The 27782-nt window shown below is 41.5% G+C and overlaps 1 protein-coding gene across 8 annotated transcripts in view; it reads right to left on the reverse strand.

Annotated features, from left to right (window-relative positions):
* PRR5L (proline rich 5 like) overlaps window positions 1-27782 on the reverse strand; it is an 84296-nt gene that overhangs the window by 39820 nt on the left and 16694 nt on the right. The window contains exons 1-5 of one of the 8 annotated variants that reach the window (XM_065064852.1): window positions 14780-16113; window positions 13250-13309; window positions 12464-12560; window positions 2690-2944; window positions 1218-1298 (exon numbers count right to left, since the gene is read on the reverse strand). In XM_065064852.1, coding sequence (XP_064920924.1) covers window positions 1218-1298; window positions 2690-2859 — 251 coding nt within the window. In that variant the 5' untranslated portion in view covers window positions 2860-2944; window positions 12464-12560; window positions 13250-13309; window positions 14780-16113. Of the gene's footprint in view, window positions 1-1217; window positions 1299-2689; window positions 2945-12463; window positions 12624-13249; window positions 13310-14525; window positions 16114-27782 lie in introns of those variants that run through there. The other 7 variants (XM_005500239.3, XM_065064851.1, XM_065064850.1 and 4 more) reach the window with 7 other exon arrangements.

Raw genomic sequence — 27782 nt, forward strand, 5'->3', positions numbered from 1 at the left:
CCACCGCAGTGAGCAACAGCCTGGCAGACAAGTCACAAGCCCCAAAGCCAGTCCCCAAGCCTGCCAACAGACTGTAGGTTGGGGTATTTCCAAAGGCTTAGGAAATTAGTTTTTCTTTTCACATACAGAAATACTCATCCCATGAAGAATTACGACTGTTCCAAGCACTTAAGCCTAACGTGAGGACTTCTGACCTGAACACAATTAAAATATCATTAAAGAATGAAACACTGCCCTCACTCAGCTGCCAAAAGGAATTATATTAAACTTTCACCTTTGGGACCATACCAAATAGGACAGTCTCATGCCCTGCAAGCTGCATTTATTTTGAAAGTAGGGAAAGGGGTAGTTTAGACTGCTGCTTAGTAGGTGCTTAGCCCAAATTGCCATTTCAATTGGTGCTTGGGAAAACTGCAATAGGGATGGTGGGCATATAGAAGGAGAATTGGAGCCCTGTATGACAGCATTCATGATGAATGAATATAGATATAGTGGGAAAGAGAGAGGGAGGAGGAACCACATATATCAGCTCCAACAATGCTCCTCCTAGCAGCACTTGGAACCCAAGTAAGAATAAATTGATCTTTATCTACTCTACAGTCCTATCTACTGCTAACCAAACTTTCCAAATAATCAGAATGAAACCACAGATAATCATGAAACCTGATTAAAAAAAAACAAAACAACTTTTAATCGTAATTACCATCAGTGTAAGAAAACGTTTGTTAGGCTTTCCCGTTTATCATCTTTAGGGTTCATATTTTCAGGTCTTGCTCTGCAATTGTCACATGAAGATGAAACTTTTAAATGACATGCTGTGTTTTGCTTTTAGTTTAAACACTTCATGGTTCTGGGAAGCTTGGGTTTAGAAAAGAGATGTTACTACCATCATGAATGCCCTTATGTGTAAAAATCAGTCAGAAGAGGCAAACTCCCTAGGATGGGACAAAATCCTTATAATTCAAGTTAATACACATCCTGTCCTTGCCAAAGCTACATATCCACACAAGTCAGAGAAACATTATCCAAGTGTCCCATGACCTCCACCAACAGCAAAAACAAAGTTTGCCTGAAACCCCAAAGCTGAACTTAAGTTTGCTTCAGTCCCTTCTCCTCCCACCAATATCTTCCAACTGCAGCTTTGTAGGGGAACAAAACCAAGCAGACACCAAACATGCAGCAACAAAAATCCCTTTTCATGCATTTCAGAAACCTACCTGATATTTTCATTGAGGGTGTAAAGTTCATTGTTCTGCAAGCCTCCACCTTTGAATACATTTATCACTGCTGTTTGAACACTGCCAAAAAAGAAATGAGACAGTACAACATCCATAAATAACAGCCATCAGAATGATTTAACACAGAGTGCAATGTGAGCTAACCGCCAAAAGCTGAGTGGTTACAATGGGGTGGAGACGTTAAGTGTACTTAAATAATTGCACACTTTCTTCCCTTGAAATAATCACTCTTATTTACCTACATCTCTCATGGAAGACAGGGTGCAACCAACCTCCGGTTGTGCCTAGAGTAAGCAAGGGACACTGTACACAAAGAACATGTTCTCACCAGATATATCTTCAACACATCTGTTTGGGGGATCTCTGCTGTGCATTGCAGGCTGTTTGCTATGAGAAGTCATAGACGTTTGGCAGTATCTGCTGAACACATCACATTGTATTATCCAATGATGCTAGCAAGAACCACCCAATCTACAGAGTCTGACAGGACACTGGCTGTGCTGGATGACATTCTGCAGCCAGCATCATCTTAGTCAGACCCAACTTTAAGCCCTGTTAATGCCTGTAAGATGCTGCTGGAGGATCTTCTAACTCATACTTCTCTCATGAGCACAGAGGAAGTAATAAAGTGACAGCATACAAGATGATTTAGCAGGTCTAAAGGCTTGCCATGGCTAACAAGAGGAGGTGGCATTCCCTTAAAGGGCATTCCCTTCTGTGGGTCAGTTACAGCATTTGCATGCTTCACAGACTTCAGCTCACTATCCTAGCATAAAACTGTGATGTTTTTGCTGGGCTACTTTTGTGTGGTATTAGTAAGCTGAGCTAGGCCAGCAAAAGAGAGGGATCAGCACAATGCAGAGCTAGCGCAAGGTGGCAGAAGCAGGGGTGGGAAGACCCAGTTTTGGTAGCAGCAGACTATTAGATCAGATCAGGACATCATACTCTCCACCCTACACATCGTTTTTCCAGTTGCCATTGCTGCATGACACACATTGCAGACAGGATTTAGCTGTAAATAGGAAATGCTGGTAGAAGTCATGAGCTTAGCAGTTGTCAGAGGAACTCAGCTGTGGCAAAAGCTTCATAATATGCAAATAAATTCCTGTTGTGCATTAAGGAACTGGCATTTATTACAATACTAGGGATGTGTTTTCCTAAACGGCACTTAAAAAGATCAACTGTTAACAAAGAGTAATTCTGTTTTACATCAAGACAATATCTCTGAACAATGTTGGCCAAAAACAAGGCTGAACACTACTAGGTCTAATTTTTTCACCTCCATCGAGGTTTTGAATGCTGGAAAAGCTTGGGCATGTCAAGAATTCATGCACACTTATAAACAGATAAGCTGAGCCATAAGTTGCCTGAAGCACAAAGATCAGACATGCACAGCCCTTACTGCAGGGCTGTTGCAAGGTAAAAGCTCGGCCCAGGTGGGTCCTGCTCACCTGTTCCACGCAGAGTTGGAGCTGAGCTGCAGAGCCTGCCGGGCTGCCTGAAACCGCGGCAGGTCACTGAGGACTGGGGAGCTCATGAAGCGAGGTCGGGGCCGTCTGAATGAACCCATGTTGTGGAACTGGGGAGCAAAGGATGGAGCTACGGTGAACCCTTCACTCATACATTCAGGTGGAGTGGAGCAGGGCCATCAGAAAGTCTCTGCTCTTGAAGGTCCAAGTGTCAGTAATGTCAATGAGTCTTCAAGCCTGCAGCAAAAGCAAAGAGTCAGCCTTGGACTAGCAGTTTCCCACAGCATCAGGTTGTGACACAAACATGCACTGCAAGACAATGAAGGAACTGAGGCAGTCCTGCAAAGCAAAGAGAAAGGAAAAGAGTAAGACAGAGAAAGGAGGGGTAAAAATATCATATCCCATTAACAGCAAACTTGGGCAAATCTTCTGGAGTTCTTCAACAGCAGTCCCCCTTCCCATTGTGCTCCTTAAACAATGAACCTACACAGCCTGCCAGAAATAGAAGCATGGTCTCTCCATTTCAATTAGCAGAGATGCCTAAACTCTTCTGCCAGAGGCACTTTACAAATACCTTTAACTACAGTTAGACATTCAGCCTGTATAAAATAGTATTAGAACCTGGAGAAAGAGAAAACTCTTTGGCCAGAAAGGAACAAAAGATGAGCAATAGAAGAAAAAATGAACAGACAAACACAGTGTTCTGGTTTGGGTTTTTTTTGAGAAGTGTTGTGCAAAGGAATAAACCCACTCATTACAAAAAGGATACAATAGGGAGCCTCTGCAAAAGTGGTCGGACAACCAGATATTTTGAGAGTAAGCAGGACTTTTATGTTTGTTTTGTCTTCTACAGAATGAGAATTGCTAGGCCAAACACAGAATGCCCATATTTTCCACTCCATATAGATGAATATGTAGCCCCAAGTAAACCACAGAAATACAAGAAGTTAGCTTGGATAAAAACCACCAAAAAAAATTGTACTTCAAAATCTTCCCACTTAAGATGAACACAATCAGTAGATGTAGTTGGCACTTTGGAGAATGGAGATGTTGGAGAAAGGAGAGGAGGGAAAAAAAAAAAAAGTTGTATAACTGAATGGCACATGAAAGATGTAAAGCAAAGTCTTCTTTTTTCCACTACATCTTCAGCATGAAGTGAAAAGAGAGACCATCAGCCAAAGAAATGTTGTGTGTCTACACAGTGCTTCTAATCTGACTAGAGTTCAGCTTCAGGAACCTCTTTCCACTCACCAAACCATAATTAACTCTTCTACGTGTAAAAGAACAGCTTCCTTCCCACCTGGCCAGACCCATTTCATGCTGAGCTCACTTTGCTACCCCGCCTCCACATGGCCTTTGTCAGATTCTAATCAACCACCATGAAGCCCTTGCTGATCCACGGGCACCACACACCCTGCTGTGAGGAAGTTAAAGGAGAGAATACAGAGAAAACACCTCGTTTTTTAGGCACTGAAACTGGTACCATAATTCTTGTTGCTCTTCAAGAAATAAGTACAGTTGTTATTCCCCCACAAGCTAAATACAGTTTGCACAGATATTTGTGGAACTGGAACATGGCTACAACTTTTTTCTGTCTTTAGACGTCTCCTGGCTGTCTTTAAAGATGACAGAGCCCAGACAGTCTTTCATGACATGAGCTTAGCCTTTACTGTTGTTGCTCGCAAGAGCAGCAATCTGCTGATTCTGTGGCTGCTCTGTTCCAATTAAAAAAAAACCAACAACAGTAACTTTTAGAAATTAACAATAAATGTAAACTAATACAACCAAATCAGCAGGGTATTCTGTGTGCATTTTGAGTAACAGTTCATTTGACATTGCCCATACCTTTTCAATCTGCCAGCAATTTCTCTATTGGCAATTGTAACCACATCAGAAATGAAAAGAAAAAGGCTACAGCACCTTGGAGAGCCAAAGGCAGGCTTTTTTCACAACATACCAAAAGGCGTCCGGGAGGCAAAGCGTAAGTGTAACAGACTTTCCTGTTGCAAAACAAGTGCTTGTGCCAATATTTGTCATCTCCAAGCTCCAAAGCTGACAGTGTGAGGAGCTGAATGAGTGACAGCTCACTTCTAGCAGTGCAGTAACATTTCTAGCTTAAAAATTTTTACACTGGGAAAAGAGCATATATTTTTCAGAGCTAAAAAATGCAATGTGAGTATTACTTTAGATCATTTGTAGGCATTTAACAGGGTTACAAACAGTGGTTAAGAGGCCTGCGCTAGTCCACAAGCCTCCTAGGACCACTATTCCATGTGCCATTAATGTGTACAAGTATCTTTCTCACCAGCAATGAAAACATTTTATAAAGCTGTATTTATATTAATTTGAGCTAGATTCAGTTGCAAGGGGAAAGCCTAAATTCAGGAATGTAAATCAGGAGAACAACCTCTGTGCCTTAAAATACATATATCTGAAGTTTGTGTAGGAAATTATTTGGCCTGTTCTCTGCAAAGTGGTAAAACACCATGATCAAGAAGGTCTTGCCTGAGCTTGGGATTTATGAGATTGATTCCACAGCAGCAGAACTGCGGCATTTCCTTAATCTCTGCTGAAGTCACCCGGACAGACAATAACAAGCTCTTGTCTGCCAAGAGCAGATAAGACACCCCCCTTCCCCCTTCATTCTGCAGCTCCAGTGTGCCATTCCATGTTACTGTCAAGTCAACCTTACTTTAGATTCTCATCAGGAATTTAAGACAAGATCCTCAGCTTTAAGACCACATTCAGGTTTCCTTTCAGATCAGAGACCAGAGAAACCAGATTCAGAGTCTTGTTTTCATTTCTTCAGGATTCAAAGATAAAAATGTCTCCTATCATATCTACACCAATCACTGTTAAACGGCAGGCACAGCAAACTGTTACCCTGAAGGCAGGCTAGCCACCAAATGGTATCCACACGTAACTGACCCTCACATTACCAGAACTGGAAATGCAAAAGTCTGTGAGAAGGACCATACTCTTCCCATGCCCACAGCCTATTTAAACTATTTTCAGAGTTTCATAAAGCTTGAAGTAACAGAGTATTTACTCAAACCCAAACTTCTGGCATAAGTAGTTTGCAGATCCTGTGCACTTGAAGGTACAACAAAACACCCAAACCCAATCAAACACTTCCATCAGACCAGATTTTCCTTTCACAGTAATCAGCTTCCACTGAAAGTTTTCCCCAAAGTAACATAGCCTTGTAAATACTGCTTCATTTTTCCAGGGAAGTTGCATCAGCAGTTTGTTGGCAATGTCCACAGTGTGCTTTCTGCAGTGTGCAATTTTTGGCTTGAGGAAAAATGACCCTTGTGGCAAGAAAGATATTAACATAACTATAGGGTAGTAAGAAGCTCTAATGGTATTCAGGTTATTTTAGCTATAGGGAATGAACAGTATTTAGCAAAATGCTGAGTACAGCAAGGAACAATTTTCCTCTTCAGTTTGCCATGAAAACTCCCACAGAATTACCCAGAAATACGGAAACAGATATTGCCCTCCTAGAGGCCTTCAGTCCAAACTCCCTCATATATTCCATCTCCTCTTCCTAAGATTAAAGTGTTTGAGAAGACTACAAAATAAAACCTACTTCTAATAATCATAGTACTATTATTTATCAACCACAGAACCAGAAAAAACTTTACAAAGAAGCAATTATTATTTCCCCCCTTTTATATGAGTGAAGGGGGACACCCAGGTGCCGCATATTCTAGCCACCAAGCTACACTCCCACCATTGATTATAAAAGGCACAAAGACCTGGAGACTGAAGTGCAGCAACCACATAAGAGACACAGCCACACCAAGATCATCTCTCACTGTCACACACTCCAGCTGCTGAAGCAATGCTTTATGTGGCATCAGGGCATTTCAAACTGTTTGAACATTTCCCACTCCCCTCATCTTCCTTAATGACCCTGCAAATCTCTTTTGGCAAGAAGCTTGTCATAAGGAAGCCAAGAGATAGGTATTGCTCTTCCACGCCTCCCAACTGCCCTACACCCTGGTCTTTTTTTTCCTCATATCCTTTATTATCATATCAAAACCCAGCTATCAAAACCCTCTAGATCTCTAACAAGGGAGATAGGTCATCTGTGTAAAACCCATGTCTTTGAGCAAGTAAACTCTTCAGAGATGAAAGTCAGCCTTCTCAACTGGGTGAGTAAAGCAGGACAATGAGTCAATCTGACAACAATGCAATTTCATCCACTTGTAATTCATTAATCTGAGTAAACACTTTTAGGATTAATGTGAATCTTTAAAGAGAAGAATCAAGCATGGAGACAAAAACTTTTCCAACACACATAGATACAGGCATTCATAAAAACATTACAGTCATCACGCTAAGAATTTTTTATTTGTTTTGTATTAGCCATGAAAACCATCAGAGAAATCATTATAAAAGTATTTCATGAACAGACCTTTCCCTCCCAACAGACGATAATACATCTGACTGTCTGGAGGAGGAAAAAAAAAGGTTGGCAGCAATTCCTTCAAATTAGGAATCTTCATTATAAGCTTCGGCCAAACAAACAGAATGCCCACGGAGAGATTTATCAAAAGAACAAACCATTTAAAATTCCTCTTCTGCCTTCTCTTCAAGACTCAGAGCAACAATTGCTACTGGAAGTGATGAGGCAGCAAAAACTATAACTGTTTTTGCTTCTTAGAGGAAAACTTGCATGAAAAACACTACAGGGTGTTTCAAAAAGACAGACCCAATTTGAAATCACTGTATCTTTGAAACTGGATCCATCTTTTTGAAACACCTGGTGCTTCACACCAAAAATCCACAAGTCAAAAAGTAACTTTAAACCAAATGGCAAGGGACAGAAAGAGATCAGGGAAATCACAAGATTGTCAGCTCATTCAAACAAGCATTTCCCAGGTCTCCTGAAACAGAGCAAAAGAAAATAAAGAGTTATCCAGAATTAAGTGATGCTTTGCCATTTAAACTTTTTTTAGTGGTAAAAAAAACAGGCCCTTCATGAAGAAAGATATCCACTTGTCCATTTTCCTCTCCTTCATATGACTTGTGCAATTGTGACGTTGAAGACCCATGGCCATAAAATACATCAGAATTTTTTCTAATTTTTTTGGGTGTGGAAGGAGCCTCGTCTTAAGAAAAATCCCCCACCGTATCAGGCCTATGGACCCATAATGAGTGGTTGCACCCTACCTCAGAAACAAAATACATGCAGAGAACCATCTAGATACTTGTTAGCTAATTCTCCTTCCAAAGAATTAGCTAATTCTCCTTAACAAAGTATGTGTTTGGCAAAATCCTTGATTTTAGTTCAACTGACAAGATCTGGAGACACTACTTCTGTCAAAAACCCCTCATTTATTTGTTATGCAGCCATACTAAGAAGTGGAAAAGCAGCACACAACCTGTAACTTCAAGCTTTTTAGGTCGTGACAACTACACATGAATGAACTTAGTCTATATTCTAAGAAAACACCAACAGCTTTGGCACTGTTAAATTAACAACACATTCGGTTCCTCTTACAGACCCCAAATTGCTCAGTTTCTTAAAAATAAAAAAGGTCAGCTTAGGTGATCAAATCAAAATTTATTCAATAACTAACAAATGTCACTTCTGCTTAACATTGATCAGAAGCCATCTTAGATGTATGTCAGATGTCAAAAATTCTGGGGACAGTTTGGTGCCCAATCTCCTGCTTATACCATCATCCTTTCATGCCTTCACATATTTGGAAATCTGACTAATGAAAATTTTAGTGGTTAATTCACAGCCCACCAAAAACAATAGGAATCTAAAGATTGGTCTTAATGTGGTTTGTGCCCTGAAGCAGCAAGGAAAAGTGTAGATACTTTCTCTTGTGAGCAGCCCCTCACATAAGGCACAGAGTATCTTCAGGTGTGCTGGTGCTAGCACCACGAGCACAGCCCATGCCAAGAGACTTTCTTAGCTCAGGAAGGTAAATGGAAGAGTGCAAGACCAGCCTTCAGGTCTGACAATCTTGTCAGCAGGATTGATTCAAGTTGCAGACTTTAAAAGGCAGCCTCTTCCACCCATATATTACTGCCACTTGTTTCTGAAATCCCACCAACAAAACCAGCTTAGAAATTTTGCAAGGGAAGACTCTAGTGAAGCTATGATCAGGGATCACAGGCCAGAGGCACACTCAGGGGCCATGCCCCTACTCTCAGCACAAGGACAGGATCCAGGCAGGAAGAAGGACAGTGCTCCACCAACACCTTATTTGGCTGTGCCCCAGATGCTGTCACATGGGGGACAGCAAGGTGATTCCTCAAACTCTCTGTGCAGGTTACATACTAGCTGGCAAAACGCAACTTCAGCAAGCCAAAGCACATTACCTACAGACCCACTGCACACCGCCTGCTGGCCCTTGGCTGGGCCCAGCATGTACAGTGCCAAGGGTTGCTGTGGTTGCCCACCTGTCCATCCCACATCTCCCACCCTGTACCATGGGAAAGCCTTGAGGTAACCCAGGCAGCCTCAGCCCCTGGTGGATGGGCCACTGAGTCCTGCAAAATGCTCCTTTCATCAAGAGCTGTTGGGTGATTACTAATAAGAGTGAAAAAAATTATCTCAATTTTCTGGTTGAGGAAATGAAGTTGCAAAGCCAGTGAAATTATTTACCCAGGCCTTCCCTCCCCCAAGCCAGGATCCTATTCACCAAACAAAAATATTCTTCTAAAGATTCTTTAATGAAGCTTTTCAAATTATTCCATGGAGTTAGAAAGAACAAGGATTCATCTGATCTACCTCTCCTTTCCAAAGCTGAATCAATACCAAAAGGTGTCAATTTTTTTTTAATATTATTCTTTTGCTGGGTTACCCCACCATGAAGGCAGCAACTTCGTGCCCCATAAATAGCCTCACCTATCCATAATGAAACTTGATAGATTTTAATAATCCATGTGAAGAATATAGAAGTGACATTAACAGAATATGAGAGAACAGCCCTCTCAATACAAAGTGTTGACACTCTGCTATGCACCCATATATCCAACAATTTTACTGCTAATCTTTGACTACACGGAACAAGATCTCATCTTCTCTATCTTCCTAGTACACACCCTTCTCCATAAATGAGACTCCAGCATCCCTACCTTCCTCCACATCTTTTGCATATTCCCCTTTTCAAACTGGACCCACATCATGCCTTTATTCATAATACATCTCAAACAAATTCACAAACAGATCTAACTTCGCTTTGATAGCAGAGCAATGTAACATTTGAAAAGAAACTCAGTGGTTTCCACTTAGTTATGCTTTGAGCTCCTGAGGTTAAAGCAAATGTGAAACTCAAAGTGAAACTCTACTTAGAGTGAGAGGAAATATATGAGAAGATGAGGGAGAAAAACCTCACTTATGTCCCAGTATGGTCTGAGAAGCTTCTCTGTAATTCAGAGACCACTGCAACCCCTTTGGAGTTCAAGGCCAGTTAGAAGTAAGGCTGCTACCTCACATGATAGTAGAATTTCTCATTAAAAAATGTAAGTAATCAGTAATGACACAGAGTGAGACAGTTCAATGTGAATTAAAAAGATCAGGTCATAGTAAAGAACATAGAGAAAAAGAAATATTTTGTAATATAGGAGTAGCATCTAAGACAACAAGTTATTTTGTTCTCTACCACAGGTTTTCTGTGTTACTTTACAAACATTACTTCATTCTTTGGACTTACATCACTCAAAAATGGGCAAAATTGTTATGGTTATTAAAAGGTGCCACATGTATGCAAAACACTCTGAAATGTTTAGGTAGAGAACACCTCATTAGCTACGCTACACTAATGAGGTGTTCTGACCAGTATGAAGCTTGAGACAAATTTTAATCAGATACTCTTAATAACTGATAGAATCTTGTTGAAACAAATTGTATTCCCTGTATAAGCAACTACCACACCAAAAACCTATCTGTGAAAGGCAAGAAGCAAAAAATGTAGTGGAGTTTCAGAATCATAAAACTGCTGGACTGGACTGGGACTGAAAAAATACAATTACATCTTTGATTAAATAAGAACCCCATCTAATAGAGAGGGGAACAGTAGAGAAACATCACCATTTTTTTATTAACTGAAAGCATTAGGGTTTTTAAGGCATTCCATAAAGTTGTACCCATGACAGCTACAGTAACCATACTTTCAAAATTAGCTCAGTGCAGTGCTGGCCTAATCCACAGCAGCTAGCACAGATTTTTTTTTAGGCAGAAAGCTCATCTGCCTCCCTGAGTTTCACCCAGCAATATGTAGCTCGCTTCAGACAGCAGAGTTAAAATCACCATTGCTTTGTCTCCAATTCTATAGCAAGGCTTTATTCAAATAGTTACACTCTAAAAACCACAACTGATTTAATAGCAAAGTAGTACCTCAAGGAGCAACAGGCCCCAGTTCAGTGGCCTACGCTATTCCCCGGCCTACCAGTCCTAAACTCTGTTGATTACCAAGAATGACTTTTAATCAGCATAGCTGATAAAAACAAGCTGATTAAAACAAGCCATAGAATGAAAATAAGAAAAAAAAGAAGATGACATGCACATAAATAGTTATTTCTTTCCACTGTCGGGAATATAGTTTAATAGATGCACTAGTACATGCACCCCTACTGGAGTAAAACAGGACAGGAATGTATCATTTGAATGACGTGAGTACAAATAAGCTGTCAAACTTTTTGCTGCAGAAGGACCTTAGGATTGAATTGACAAACGTGTTTTCAAACCCAGAAACCAAGTTAGCAGCTTCAACCTGTTTCAAATCACTTCCACGTAGCGTATGCTCCAAAATTCAGGAAATATGTGTATTAACTCATTCAAAACAAACTACAAAGTGCATTGAATAGTCTAGAGATCACAGCAGTTTTGCTTAGCATACTGAAAAGCTGTTAGCTTGTATTTAAAATTAATAAAAACCATAGCTGCTCAACAAGTAAATCATTCATATTTGGTAGTTACATGAGCAGCAGAACTAAACCAGCTCTGCTCTCCCACATTGCAATCTCTTCTGAATTTCACACATGCAGGAGGGCATAACCCCACTAAGAATGCTTCCCTCAGCTCTAAAAACATTTTCACATTGCTCAGAGAAACTTTATGGTTTTAGACCTTTCCTTCCCTGGTTAAATGTGGTGAAATCCGCAAACTAATTCATAAAGTTACAAGAGGGGAACAGACAAGGGACAGCCACAGGGATGCTCTCTTAAAGATGGCAGCCAGAAGCATGGAGGGAGGAAGAACACAGTTTCTGAAGCAAAAAAAGTCACATCAGTCTAAATGTAATGAGATATACAATTTTTTAGTAACATTAACTAGAAAGCATATAGGATACACTTTCTCAAAAATCAAACAAAATGTCAGCAACTGCAATTATTTTATGAACTATCTCTGCTACAACTAGAATGACTATCATTTTCGTGTTTTCTGGCACTTCACACTCAATCCTTTTTGTTTTCTTAGTCTTTTTGTTTGTTTGTTTGCTCTCACATTCCTGTTGTTTTTAGTAAAACTTAAGTATACTCCAACATGTTTAACCCTGGGGCTAGAAAACATGGCAGTTAAGTAGCCTGCTTATACATTACAGCCAGCTCTAGTATAACTGTTTTCTTGCTAAAATCCTCAGCATAATCTTCCATCCTCTGAATTGCACTAATTCCCCTGCTACTTCTAAGCCCTTGATGATGCATTCCAGTCTCATTCCTCCCCTCTTCCCATAAAAATGGAAGCTACATCTACTTATTTCTCAAAGAAACAGTTAAATATCTCACCTGTTCCGTGTCTTTGGTTGCTGGAAATCTAAGGAATTGAAATTCTTCCAAAAGGGATTGAGTAGTCAGCAAACACTACCTCCGTTCCAGCTGAACTCTGAAAGCGAACATTGGAAGTCTTATCAGAGTCTCAGCTGACATCAGACAGCTCATAAACACACTGCATAAAAATAATTACAAATAATTTTATCTTGAAGGCTGAAGACAAATGCAAGACTATCACCTTAACCCTACTGTAAAATTGCTAAAAAGAAATATTACTATTAAACTGGCATAGCAAAAAAGACTCCCATGTGGGCTAAAGTGTACTTGAACTTCCCTGACCACCCATGGCACTGTAAACTTGCAGGTACCATCCATGTAGAACCCAGTGCAATGCACCATTCCTGACTTGACAGCTATTTTATTTAGAGATTCAGGATACCCCCACCATAGGCAACCACAGAATAATTCACCTCTGGAAAAACTTCTTCCTAGTTTCACCAAAAAGCAGTTGTTTTTCAGCCCAAGTCCAAGAATTTTTTGTCCATCTGATGTGCTTTAGAAGTCCACAGCACTAAAATCTCAGCAACAATGCCATACATTGCCTATGAACTGTGTATCACGAGTGCACACTGTCTTAGATTTTTGTGAACTTTTCATTTACTTGGGATATGAAGTCTGCTTTTTCCTGTTTTTTAGAACATAAGAGAATAATATTTTCTTTTTCTTTAGTTCAATATTTTGGTAGCACTTTAAAGTTCATTTATCTCTTACATGTTATGGCTAAAAAAAAATGTCACAAACCTTCTGCCAGATTCTCTCAGTTTGTGTGACAGGTCAATTAATCACAATAGTCTCTCTTGGCTGTAAAAAAATAAATAGTTTTAATCAGATTAATTGAATCTAAACGGCAAAAAAATAATGTGCTTTTATATCATGATTCTCCACCTACCTACATGGAAACACCATTAGATTTGTGTTGCTACCACAGATTATGTTCTCAAACCTAACATCTTTCACATGGCTGTAGAATGGCTGGCATAACTTACTGCATGTATTTTCAGCTATAGGTCATTTTTTCTTGCCAAAATGTTAATAAAGTTCTTCACAGGGGTCAGAGGACAGGATTTTACCCTTAGCTAGGCAGTTTCCTAGCTTCAGGAAAGTCAGTTTATCAGAAGAGCACAATGTCTTGTCTCCACTGATCTACCTATACCATTAGGGACTACTGCACAGTTGGACTGTGCTATCTCTTAGAAAAAAAACTATGTAGCCTGCACATTAACTTATGTATCTCGTGCATGCTGCCTCACTGTGAAATAAGATCTAAGGGTATATAAAGTATGCTGGGCACACACAGCACTATATGTGAGACGTAACAGCTCTTGCACACAGATCCAGATACCAGTGACTGAAGCCTTTTATACCTCAAAACTGCAGCACTACTGATAAATAGGCTCAGCACTTGTTGCTGACAAACAAACAAGAAACCACGCTAGTCGAGACGGCCCACTTGCATGAACAAATCACCATATGACTGGAAAAGGCAGAAAAAAAGTAGCTGTGCTGTGGACTACTTTTTTCAGCACAGACAGGAGCTCCACTGACAGGGGTCACTGCTAGCATGACACAGAGCTGTGGCTGATGTCCCATCGAGAAAAAGGTGGCAGGGGACAAGTTTGGCAGTTGAAGGAGTCAAAAAGTAGATTATGTCCGTGAAAATGGAACAGCATTGAAAATATTAATAAGGCAGAGAGGCTCTGAATGCTTACTGGGGAAACATGGGTGCCATCATCCTGGGGGAGAGGCCCGAGGGAAGACAGAAAAGGATGGAGCTGCTTTTTAAACAGATGGCCCGCTACTTATGGCTTTTGTCTCCTCTTGCAGCAGTTAGGTGCTAATGCAATTTATTTAGAGAAAGAGAGGAGAAAAAAATCTCTTTCCCTTCACCTCTGGTTTCAGAATTATTGTGTCTCCTGGGGGGAGGGGTTAGACTGAGACATTTGGTTTGGAAATGACTCATTCGGCAGTGCTAGACAGCCGGAGGGTCTATTTTTAATATTTTAAACGGAGAACTTACCAGGTTTTATGCCTGCACTTTGCTTCAGAGGCACCGCCAGGCAAGGGGAGCCGTCTCAGCCCGCTCCCTTCCGCAAGCCGCCCCCCGCCAAACATCCCTTGCGCACCACCAATGGTGCCCTTGCGCTACCAGCACCCCTGCCAGCTCCGCTGCCTCCGCGGGCGAAACAGACGCGCCCACCAGCCGCCGAGTCCCCGCGGCCGCGTAGTCCTCTCCGAACGGGGCCAGCGCCTGGCAGCGCCCCTCGCACTCACCCTCGCCGGGCTGCAGAGCGGGCGGCTGCCCGGGACGTACCGCCCCACGCCCCTCCGGCTCCGACCAACAGACGTGCTGCCTCTTCGCCGAGATCTGGCGAAGTTTGCTACCAACCAGCCAGAATTTTACACTTCTGGCTGCCGGCCAGCCTTTATTTTTACAATCTGCCTCTTGCTGGCTCCTCCCAGCAGAGACAAAAGGCGGCCGGGCCAGGAGGAGTGGAGGCAGTCAGGGCTGCCTCCCCGACCGCTGCGGGGTGGGGGAAGCCCGCCCCGGTAGAGTCAGGAAGTTTAAATTCTTCTGGCCTGTAGCGAAAGAAAAGGAAGGGAAAGGACAGAGGAGCCCCAGAGGCCCTTCCCGAGGAAGGGCGGCCGGCCCGGGTCCTGGAGCCTCCCGAGATGCTGGAGTTGCCACCGACTCCTCGCAGGCCTGGCTCGGGACGCGAAATTTGCCTTGTTACATCCAGCTGCAGATAAAGAAACGGCGGGCTATGGCCCATTAAACGTGCAGCACGGGGAACGGGATGTGCCGTTTGAAGATAGGACTTATTTTATTTTGATCTCATGGTTCAGGGTTCCCCTGGCAGCTGCAGCCCCGTGCAGTTTGCTCTGTTCAGCTGTCACAGTCTGCAGCAGGTATCACGCAGGAAACTACTTAAAAAAAACCACGTGTAATTCGGAGTCCTTAAGAACATTAAAAAGTCGCAATTAGTTGCAATCAGTGACCGCTCGAATGGAACCTGTAGCTCAAATAGGGCGACTTTTGGAAAGCTACTCATTAATTTAAAGTGCTGAGATTTTTAAGTGCTTAAAGAAGACAGATGAAATTTGTAAAATACAGTGCGCTGGACACAAGTTGTGAAATATATTGCTTTGAAATTGGCTTCATGTTTATGAAACACCCTGTAGCATCGTTTTCTCTAAGTGCTTAAGAGGATTTTGTGAATTAATTTATACATGGCGTGGATAATGCTTGGTAACCCAATGCACTGCTTGTTAAAATAACTTCCCAACTAAGTTGCCTCTGGCCTTAAAATGTGAAAAGCTGATGCTACTCTGGAACCAGTATGTTAATCCATCAGCCCATGATAGGATTTTCTTAACACTTTTAAGTTGTTCTGTAGATATCCATAGCAAGCTTAGATGAGAATACCTGCTGTATGTGTTTGTTTGTAGGAGAGGTATTCTCATGTCTCCCTCCTTTTCTGTCTCTACATGTATAAAGCAAAGGCTCACTGAGGCACTGTGCACCTTACCTGCTGTCTATTGCTACTATTAGTTTTACACATAGGATTTACTATTATCAGCATTAAATCAGTACCTAAGGCTTGCAGACAGGACTTTACTGCAAGCTATATGAACACATACAAAAACATGTTTCCTGTTCCAGACTGGTGTGGCATATGATGAGAGTCCATACCTATCCAGCACATAAAATTTTAGTGCATCTGTTAATCTACTAACAATTATAAGTGCATATTGTGATTAATTCTGCACTTTCTTTTAAAGCCAACAGTTACTAATTTTTCAGAGACAGTATTGCTGAAGTGAAGTTTGAGTAGTGGTCTCAATCTGCAGCCCATGAAATAGCCAGGAAGTGAGTGCCACTACAGGGAGATTGACTACAGAAGCAAGGATGTAATTTATCATAGTGAAACTGTTCTCCATGGACCAGCAAAGATCCTAAGGAATTTGCAGGTGAAAAGAATGGTGACCTGACATACCTGGTCAGGTGACATGCTCCATCTGAAAGAAATTCTCAGGTTTTCTTATAAAAATCCCAGCACACAAGCTGGAATTTTTCCCCAAATTTTAAGTCACATGGTTATGCATCAAAACTTGACAACACGTTCCAGGTGTGCAACAAATACCTTCACATGCAGAGTTGTGGAACTCTGGGTTTACAATGGGGAACCACATACTCGTGTGATTCTAGCTTTAGTACTATGAGGGACATCATTGCCACAACACAGACTTACTGTGATCATCCTGATGTATGGCTTGACTCCCACTTGTGGGAGAAGAGGGAGGAAAGAGCTGAAAAGATCCCTGCCACTGCACTCTGAGGAAGAAGGAGGTCGTCTTTGATTTCCCTCATTAGGAAAAGGTGAGGCTTCTGTGGAAAGAGTCCTTGTAAGGGCCCTCAGTTACCTTATGCAGCAGCATAGGTACTGGGAAGGCTTTAATATATGGCAAGGGCAGACAAGAAGTACAGTTAGAAACATTAGCCCAGCAGAGAGAGATAAAAGATTTAGGTGGGATTAATTTTACCTAACTTCAGCTAGCTGAGATGACACAAAACACAGCTAGCTTTCAAAGTTAGGTAAGGTAAATCCTTCCCTAAAGCTTACCCAAGTGAAAAAATCACCTTTATTAGCTCCTTTTAGCTTTGGTTAAAGCATAAAGAGAAAAATATGGTTTCCAAAGAAAGCTCCTTGCTGTAGACAGACAAGTAATAATTTCCAGATGTCTGCCCTCAGCATTGAAACCAATACATGGCACAAATGGACTGCCATGCACTTTGTGTGAGAGAAACTGACTCTTCTGTGGCCTTGTTCAAGTCTATCATCTCAAATAACTGAAAATCAGGCAAATTAACATCAACAGTGTTGCTACAGACATTTATATGATGAACAGAGATGTAAAAAAGAGCTACAGCCTTAATTTTGGTTTTGACATGATCTCAACACCACACATCTTCTCTGCAGCGCACTGCAGCAAGACAGCACTCACATCCTGCTCTCACACTGCCTGGTCTTCAATAAGATTCAAACCACAAGAGTTGTGACTAACAGATGTGACATTTTATTGTTTTGCTTAATAATGCACTTGATGACGGGATGAATCCACAACATATCACCTTTGCTTTGGCTGTGTGATCCAACAGGTCTTCAGCATCATGTGCTTCCCAGAAATAAGTTATGGAAAAGACCCACAGTGTGTTCTATAAGGAGGGCAATGAAGAGAGTCATCATTTCTGAAAAGCATTCCTTATTCTGGCACTGATTTTCAGAGAGCTGAGGGTTGTAGGTAAATCAGATTAAGAGGTCACTGTCCTTCAGTTTATTCTTAGTCTATCTACCACAAATCTCTTGCCCTTTCCATCTGCTGGAATAGCATGTATTTGTTCCAGTTGTCCCATGGGACAGAGAGAGAGAAAGAGAGAAGGAGAGAAGGGCCATGGAGAACACACAAGCAAGTGAGAAAAAATTGACTTCAGCTGAAGTGGATGACTTTGACAGCAAAGGATTAGGCTGTAGCTACCCTTCAAGTTACCTTGCAGATTCTAGCAAGGAACATGGGGCAGACAGTTGGGGATAGGCTGGGAGCAGCAACCTCTTACTCCAGCTCAGCCAGTGAGGACAAGAAGTCTGGCAGTCCTCAATGACATTGTGCAAATTATTTAACAATATGGTTCAACTTTCTCTTGGGGCTGTTATGAGAAAATTCCATGTATCAGTGATGCTATGAAGCTTAAACAACTCTTGCAAAGAGAACAAAATATTTAATTTTTTCTTTAGTTGTCTTTTAATTTTCATTTTTATGGTTTCAAGCTTGGGGAGGGGAAGGGAGGGCAACACCTCCAAGCTGTAAGGTTAAGGGTTCATTATTCCATTAACTTTTCAAATCAAAGCTCTGGCACAAATGATATTCAGGAAACAACATGTAATTCCACAGAGAAAAATGCAGCTATACTACATCTGGCAAAAATAATGCAAATCACAGCTATTCATTTGGAAGAAGAATTTTCAAAAGCTTTAATGCTGAAAGAGACCTAAAGTAGCAGGAAAACAGACTGTAAATTAGACATGCCTGTAATTTGAGATGATGGGGGGGAAACAGAAACAAGAAAACAATGGCATAGTAGAGTTCATGAAAAGAAACTATAACAAAAGCCTCTGTTAGTGGTATTGTAGTATAAACCCCCTGGAATACTGGATTCAGTCCTGAATACCTTGTAATCAAAAATACATCAGCAAACATAAAGGAATTAAGTTTTAAAAAAGTAGATGTGATGAGGATTGATTTAAAGACACTGTCACATGAGTTGAAAGAGCTAAATATGGCTGTGCATAGTATGTAGGACACAAAGCTACAAAAAGTAGGCACCGTGGCTAGGCTTGTAGAAGTGAGAGCATTATTATTGTGAGGAAGGAGAAACTAGGATGAAACAAGGCAGAAGGATTAGGATGAGTACTGTTAAAATGGCTGTAAGATCCACTCACAGAATCACAGAATCACAGAATGTTAGGGATTGGAAGGGACCTCAAAAGATCATCTAGTCCAGTCCCTCTGCTGGAGCAGGAACAGACAGATGAAGTTACACAGGCATGTGTCCAGGCGGGTTTTGAATGTCTCCAGAGTAGCAGACTCCACAACCTCCCTGGGCAGCCTGTTCCAGTGCTCTGTCACCCTTACTGAGAAGAAGTTCCGTCTCATATTTAAGTGGAACCTCCTGTGTTCCAGTTTGCACCCATTGCCCCTTGTCTTACCATTGTTTGTCACCGAGAAGAGCCTGGCTCCATCCTCGTGACACTCACCCTTTACATATTTATAAACATTGATGAGGTCACCCCTCAGTCTCCTCTTCTCCAAGCTAAAGAGACCCAGCTCTCTCAGCCTTTCCTCATAAAGGGAGATACTCCACTCTCTTCATCATCTTTGTTGCCCTGCACTGGACTCTCTCCAGCAGTTCCCTGTCCTTCTTGAATTGAGGGGCCCAGAACTGGATACAGCATTCCAGGTATGGTCTCACCATGGCAGAGTAGAGGGGGAGGAGAACCTGTCTTGACCTACTAACCACCCCCCTTCTAATACACCCCAGAATGCTATTGGCCTTCCTGGCCACAAGGGCACAGTGCTGGCTCATGGTCATCCTGTTGTCCTCTAGGACCCCCAGGTCCCTTTCCCCTGTGCTGCTCTCTAACAGGTTGTTCCCCAACTTATACTGGAACCTGGGGTTGTTCCTACCCAGATGCAAAACTCTACACTTTCCCTTGTTATATTTCATTGAATTTTTCTCCACCCAACTCTCCATCCTGTTCAGGTCTTGCTGGATGGCAGCACAGCCTTCTGGCATATCAGCCACTCCTCCCAGCTTGGTGTCATCAGCAAACTTGCTGACAGTGCACTCTATTCCCTCATCCAACTCATTGATGAATATATTGAATAGTACAGGTCCCAGTACCGACCCTTGAGGGACTCCACTAGATACAGGCCTCCAAGTAGACTCTGTCCCATTGCCCACAATGCTCCTGGTGGAGCAGTTGCTCCAAGAGACTTCTTGCAGTATTTTGAATAGGCACAACAGTGTTTATCCCTTGGCCTACTAAGCACAGTGGGCTAGTTGATCTTTTACAGAGGAATTTTCCATCTCTAATTTCTGTGTTTTTAAAGCTTCCTCCACTGTAGAGCACTGTTTGTCATATCAGTGTCAAACCTCCAAGGAGAAAACGAACAAACTAGCCCAGCGGGAGAGAAGATCTAAGTGAAGAAAAGAAGCAAAGCATGTTTGTTTATGATACTTTAAAGTCACACCACAAATCATAGCCAGGCAAAGACAGTGGCAACCAGTCTTCCTTATATTTACTTCTGCTAGAAACCATGATAGAAATTTCCAAAGGACACAAGCAAGCAGAACAGACCCTTCTTTCCATCCTCCTGCTTTAATTCTTCCCATCCCATTCTTGACTTCGTTTGTCTTTCCAGCATCTCCATCTGCTCCATCTCCTTCCTGCCTTTCATCTCCAAGGTCAGTAAACTGAATGTTTTAATTCATTACTTGGAATCCTATACGTTGATGCTAAACCCTCTCCAATCTAGTTTCTATACCTTAGGCATCACAGTGGAATGTCACGTTTTCTAAATACTGGTCGTCAGAGCAGTTCCCATCTTCTCTTTCATGTCAGCTATTTTTGTAACACATGGCTGTCCTTTTGCCTTTTGATTTCCCTGATGGTCCTCCTGTGGTTTCTTCTCCCTCCTTCATTACTTCATCATTGTATCCTCCTTCTGCTTCCCAAGGGAGGGCTTTTTCTTTTGGTCACTCTTCTTCATCTTGTCTCCAGGTAGATTTCACAAACACAAAACCACTTTAACTATGAGTACATGGTTGTACTCTCTACTCCAGTCTTATCTCTTCCTTTTCCAGTTTACTATACTATACTATACTATACTATACTATACTATACTATAAAATGCTGCTTTCCCACCTCCCTGCTACCTATACACATTTGTTTGGGCATTGTTTTTAACTGAGACCTTTCTTTATCAGGCAATGTCTAAATTTTGCAGATACTTTCTGTGTGTCTTCTTTCAAATAATACCCCTACTTATCCACAAAGCAATATATCTCAGCCTGATTTTGGTCACTTCACATCAAAATTACTGTGATATCTTTTCCTCCAGCTTTCAAAAATATAATCTGCACTCATATCTATGAGGAACAGTACTACAACTGTCACTGCCCCTTGCCTCTTACATTGAAAGCAACACCTTTTACTTTCCATGCCTCTCTTGGCCTGTACTTCTCTACTTATCACCACAGGTCTCAGCCTGTTTTCATGTTACTGCAGTTTCTCACATGATAGTTTTGCTTAAATGAGCTGCGATTGCCATTGAAAAAGACCATCTCACACTCACATTGGCTTTGGCCAGTAGTTCTGCCCAGCAGCATCCCTCCCTTGTGCTACCAAATATCTGTGACTGCACAGCAAATTAGATCAGGAAGATGAACTGGGTACAAAAATGACCCTGCCCTTGCTCCCCATGGGCAGCTTGAACTGTTTCTGTTCTGTTGATTGGCATTGGAAAAAGGCAATTAGGCCCATTGTTGTGCACATCACACGGCGATACCAGCCTAAGAGCCCAGGAGAACCTAAGTGTATACCTGTAGTGTGACAAAAAGCCCAAAAGCAACACTACAAGCTTCTCTCTCCTGTGTACTGCTTTCTCATGAACCTGCTTCATGGGGCTTACTTTCAGGTCATTAGGATCTATAGGTTGTGCCAGCAAAAAGGTCACCGCAGTAGGTAATTTTGGCAAGGTGATGAACAGCTCAGTTACCAGCTGCAGAGAGGTGTGATATTTCATGTATCAGCTGTCTGCTGGCAACAACTCCGGGTTATATTGACTTTCAAAGCTGCGCACATAGAAGAGTATGCACATGGCATAAGACATCTTTCTTATGGCAAAACAAATTAATCACTAGTTGTTATATGACTCCTATTGATGAAAGGATGACAAATCACACTGTTCTAATTACAGGAAGTTTAATCCCTGACTTGCTGTGATTCATCCGTTGATTTTCAGTATGTCTGTTTTTTCACTTCCTATACCTCACTTGCTGACTACGCTATGCTCTGTGGGAGAGAAACACTCTGACATGGTGAAAGCCACTGCCAGGGGTAGAGCTCTCTTAGTAAGAAAAAACAGGCTTTCCTCCTTAAAAGAGCTCAATGCATTCAGCACCGTCACTTTGATGTAGCTCTCAGAGTGAGATACAGTTAATGAATCTGTGTGGATGCAGCAGGACACATTCATCTCCTGAGCTGACTGGCACAAGAAACAGTTTAGTCAGGGACCAAGTAGAAATCATGTGTCTCACCAGAAGTGATCACAGTGGCTCTGTCTATATCTACATTCAGAAAGAATGTGGGAGACACTTGAACCCTCCCAGCTGTCCAACAGTTGGTGGGATGATGAGCAGACATGTCTTTTCCTCTTGGAGCAGGTTTCTCATTTATTGTTGTGCGGCATATGGCACTGATTTGGTACAGTCACTGACAACCTACCAACCTACCCTCAAGTCTCAGTGGTGACCTTGCCTTCCTTGATAAGGGGACAAGTGACAGAATGGGTGCCATAGCATGAATTTACAAGTTTACAGTTTGGTGCTTATTTACTTACCTGCTTTTGACTCCCACTGTAAATGCCAGGTCATTTCTTCCAGGTCTAGCAGTGCTGCAGTTGAGCTCAACTGAAAGATGCCATTAGTAGTGAAAGGATCTTATTTTGTCTGTCCAGGAATGGCGTTGTGCTATGGGGAAGAAGGCTGGGGAGTGTCAGAGTGAAGAAGAAAACCCTTAGCCATTCAGTTTATCTGCACAGAGAAAGGAACTGGCAGAAATACTGAGTTACAACTCTGTAACTACATCCTTCTTTCTTGACCAGTTAAACTCCTTGATTAGACGATCTTGTCTGGCATAGGAGTGTCAGTGACTTCTGGCACAGAAGTGATATATACAGTGAAGATATACTGTAGGATTAAACTAGAGAGGCTGAGAAGACTTGGTAGACAAGTGGGGGCATTTGAAAGGTGGACTGCATTTTAATATAAAGAGTAAGAGTAAGATTCAAATACCCAGAATATGCATGCCTTGTGGTAATTGTGTGGATGGTAAAGTGAAGGATAGCTTCATGGAGTATTCCTCCGTGTTATCAGATGCCTCTGATCCCAAATTATCTATTGTTATCAGAGCCTTTGTACCACAAAGGCATCATAAAGTGGGAAGAAGGATATATGATGCTAAAAGTGTTGCTTAAAGGAAGGTGCATACTGTGTAGAAATCTTCTGCACAGGATAAGTCTTTGCAATCCCGTAAAGCCTGTGTCCTTGCAGAATTCAGCTTTGATTGCCAGAATAAATGTATTTAACTAGAGATACCCATATGCATGTGTTCATATTGCTTACGAGCAATACTGTAGGGTGGCCAAACGGTTGTGTGTACAGACACACTCTTCTCCAGAGAGCTAACATGGGTGTTTGAACAGCAGCTGTGGAATCTGTGCCTAGGGCTCTGTGTTTGTGTGGAAGAGTTATATCTTAACTGTACCAGTATGAAGCTGGGCAAATCAGTTTGACACATCTCCAGTTCTCAGAATGTTTCTCAGTCTGTCAGGTTTTTGATTTATTTTCAAAAACTCTCCACAGAACTTACCCTTCTGCCACGCAAGACTGAAATTTCAGCCATTCATAAAGGAAATCAAAGATTTTGTGTGTGTATGTGTAGTGCCAGCTCACTAGAACAAAGGGCCAACTCTTGGGCTTTGCAACCAAAACATTTAACAAATACAATAGCCTGCCTCTTTTCCTTCCCTCCTTCTCTCCCTCCCTTCTTTCCCTACCATTTCCACACTTTGCTGAAACATGTGAAATCAGAACAGCAAAAACATTCCAAGTAAGCAGTAATTTCCTCTGGATCATTACTCACTAGATCCATGCACACCATGCCCTGGGCAGGCATCCTTTCTCACATCCTCCCTCTGCAACAGAAAGTGCATCTGCTAGGTCATAGCTAAGGAAAGGCACAATCCTGGACTGTGGGCAAAAACAACTTCAATGAGACTTCAGTAAAGCAATGCCTGGGCTAGTACTGCTTTATGTCATGGGCAAGGGAGTCTACCAAATGAAGGATATATACAAAGGGCAACAGATTCTGGTGTTCACCTGCAGCTGGGGAATGTGCCTTTTGAAGGGACTCACTGTCTTAGGCTGCACCTAGCACATGAGGTTTCTCAGTGAGGGAAAGGTCATGTTCAGGCCTAGGCAGGGGATTTCAGAAGTGAGAAGCAAAAGCAAGTGCAGCTACATGTTGCCTGACAGACCCATTTTCACCACAAATGATTGACTTGTTTAAAAATGTAGTTCTACCACTGAGAGATGCTTGCTTAGTCTAATTGTACAGTTTTTATAAGCAACTGGAAATAGGGAACTTGTCTGATTGCATAAATCTCAGCTCAGGCAGGCTAGCAGGCAACATAGCAAGCTTGTGTTTGGTTACTAGGTATTGTAACATATTAATGGCCAGAACAGGTCCCTTTAGCTCAGTTTTCTGCTTCCAACAGTAGCTGAAAGTATGTGCTGTAGGAACAGGAAAAGTATATAGAAATATGGCTTCTCTCAGTCATCTCCACCACTATTTTTACCTATGTTAGCTAAGTTAAAGCTAGCCAGAGGTGCTCCCTGAACTTGTCTACAGTTGTAGATGTGTTTGAGTTTATTTTCACATCTATGTTTTTCAGAGTCTGTGAGGGGCGGATGTCTTGCTGGGGAAAACTCCATGGCACAAAGATGGCACACATTCCTGGGAGAAGGAAAAATGAAATAACTGGGCTAACGTGAGTTAAGCTATGTTGCTGCCAAATATGTAGCTACAGACTGAATTGCAAAGTCAAGGAACTCCATTCTAACTAGACATAATCTGATTCCATATATTGACCCCTCCTCTACACACAGTAGTCATAAAATCAACCAAAAAAAAAATTTCCTCTGTTATAAATATGTCAGTTTAAGCAATAAATATTCTGTCACCTGCGTTACCCTTGAAAAAGAAATTTTGCTGACATAAAGGTATTCTTTTCATCTGATGAAAGTTGCAGTATGCAGCAGTGATCAGGACATTGATGATAGTCCATATACACAGGATACAGACTGCCTGCACCTACCTTCTTGCATGAGCCTGGCAGCAGGGCAAAGAGGACAGAAAGAACCAAGATTAGTAGCTGACTCAGGAAGATTTGGATTCCTGTAGCTGCAATGTGTTATTACCACAATGAGCTTACAGTGTTTACTGTACACATACAGATTGGTATGCAAGGAGATGGGATGTCTGAGTAAATAAACAGAAAATGCCAGAGTCCAAGTCTGACTGAACAGTAGACTGGAGAGAATGCAAGCCTCCTCTTTAGCTGGACTTCCCTCCAGGAAACCCGACTCGTAATAAAATCCTCCTGTATCCTGTGCCTTAGTCTGTGAGTGTTGACTCAGTTCCAGCTAATCAAGTAGATTATATTTGCAGTAGCAGGTGAGTGCAGGCCGCTGGATGCAACCAAGAAAGTATGCTGGAAGCAACCTCTCTGCTCTAGACAGGAGGTGAGTTGGGCTCAGCCTTTTGAGAGGTTCATCTGTTCAAGTCAAAGAAACGTGACTGCTTCTCTAGTCAAGTCACTAGCCACGTGTCAGACCTAAAAAATTCAAAACTCCTCTCCTGCCTCCTTATCTTGAGAAATGGGAATGGTTGTCCAAACACAGTGATTCTCATGCCTCCAGCAGAAGGAGATTTTTAGACTCCAAGAGTCCCACTTCAAGATGCCTGGAGTTTGAACTGTGCAGTATTTGAGGCTTAACTATTTGTGAGTCTTTTGAACATGAAGTTTCTCTTCAACATATAAAAAACTAAGGCATCTACTTTTCAAACTGTGGGTTTAAGCTGACCAAGAGAGAGTTGGGACAGAAAGTTTCTAACTGAGAATCAATATCCAAGCCCAAACCTAGTCTGTAAGAAAAGCGGTTTGCAACCTTTTGTAATTAACAAACCAAATAGTATTCTGGGGAAAAAAAAAAAAAAGAGTAGGGAGTCTCTGGAACATTTGTATACTACCTGTGTTTGTCAATTAGGAGCTCAATAAGCAAAGCACCTGACACCTAGTTAATAAAATTCTGTGACTTCACAAAAATTAAATTACATGTTATAATCACAGCCATTTTAACTGGTGGTTTTAACTGCAGTACTGATACCGTTTGCTGGCTTCCAAAAGCAGGAAGTCAGCAAGTATTCCATTGCCTGTACTCTTACATTTTATGGATTGATAATGGTTCATATTTCACAGAATAATTGAATTGATTTACACTGTTTTGGAGCTTGTGACATCAGTCTTGAAAATCAAGGTAGTTAGGATTTCTGTGTGCTTTAGTGTTTTCAATGTGTGCTTCAGAAGGACCTTTTTAATATGCTGTGTATTCATATCTGAAACTGGTTAGGTCTCTATATTTGCCTTGTCAAAACCAAGCTAGAGCCTCTTTTTGGCAAAAAAAATGAGGTATTTTCATCTCTTTTATCAGGATTTGTAAGTAGACTATTCCTATTTTTACATTTCCTCTTCCAGGAAGGAAAGAGGTTTTTGTTTTTTTGGTTTGTTTTGGTGTGGGTTTTTTGTTTGTTTGGTTGGTTTTTTTTACTACAGACCTTTCTTTCCTGGTTGAATCAAATCTGAATCAGTGGTGATACTGAAAGAGTGATGCTTCCTGTTTGCTTCTGCTTAAGATAAAAAGTTCTAGTGTGGACTGTTGAAAGTGTAGCATATTTTTCTCTAAATAATTAATATACCACTTTCTCCCAACACTGTTTGACACTTATTTATCAATGTTAAGTCCTTACATTAAGCAGTACCTCGAATGCATTTCCTTTGAGAAAAGCAGACAGGAAAAATATCATGAATGCTATGAGTGCTCTCATGCTCTACTGTAGAAACCATTTTTCTCTAGGACTTATGCTGTTGCCTCTGTTTACTGAGATAGAGCATTTCCAGACTATATTTCCCAATGAAATGTAGCTGGGAGGATCCTGAATACTTAAAAATCACATTCAATCTTACAAAAGCAGAGGCAAATGCTAGTTCAAATCTGACTTACGTTGCAATATGCTGATTTTTATCTAGACATTGGATTCTTTATGCAATTCCCTTTTTTTTGCCCTCTTTCTATAGTTATATTGTAAATTTGTGTGCTGATTCAGCTGATATGTTCCACTCTGGAAGTGGCCCCATTTTCAGCAACAATTTAAGTGTTTACTAGTTATATAAGTTGTGACATATTTTAGAGGCTGTAGAATAAAAGAATGTGTCTTCTCCAATGTTACCAGTATGTTTACAGAAATGACATGTCACTTGCAGTGATACTGTGTAAGCACTAGTTTACTAATGATCATAGTCTATGGAAGGTGGTCCATTTCATGTATGGGCAAGATAAAAAATTAGGAACCTGATTTTCAGTAAGTCCTCTCAAATCCTCTTAAAAAACAGGTAAGGTTACATCTGCATGGTAAGGTCAAGTAGACCAAGAATCTGTAGAGCAGATACCCTACACACAGACTTGATGCTATGGATCTGACATGCACACTACGCATATTCCAGGTTTTTTCAATTCAAATCACTTTCATTTGTGTCCCCTGGACTGGATTCCTGTTGAGGTCTGAGCATGTTAGGTGTGCTTCTGGAGAACATT

The sequence above is a fragment of the Columba livia genome, chromosome 5, assembly GCF_036013475.1.
Source record: "Columba livia isolate bColLiv1 breed racing homer chromosome 5, bColLiv1.pat.W.v2, whole genome shotgun sequence".
NCBI classification, from domain to species: Eukaryota; Metazoa; Chordata; class Aves; order Columbiformes; family Columbidae; genus Columba; species Columba livia.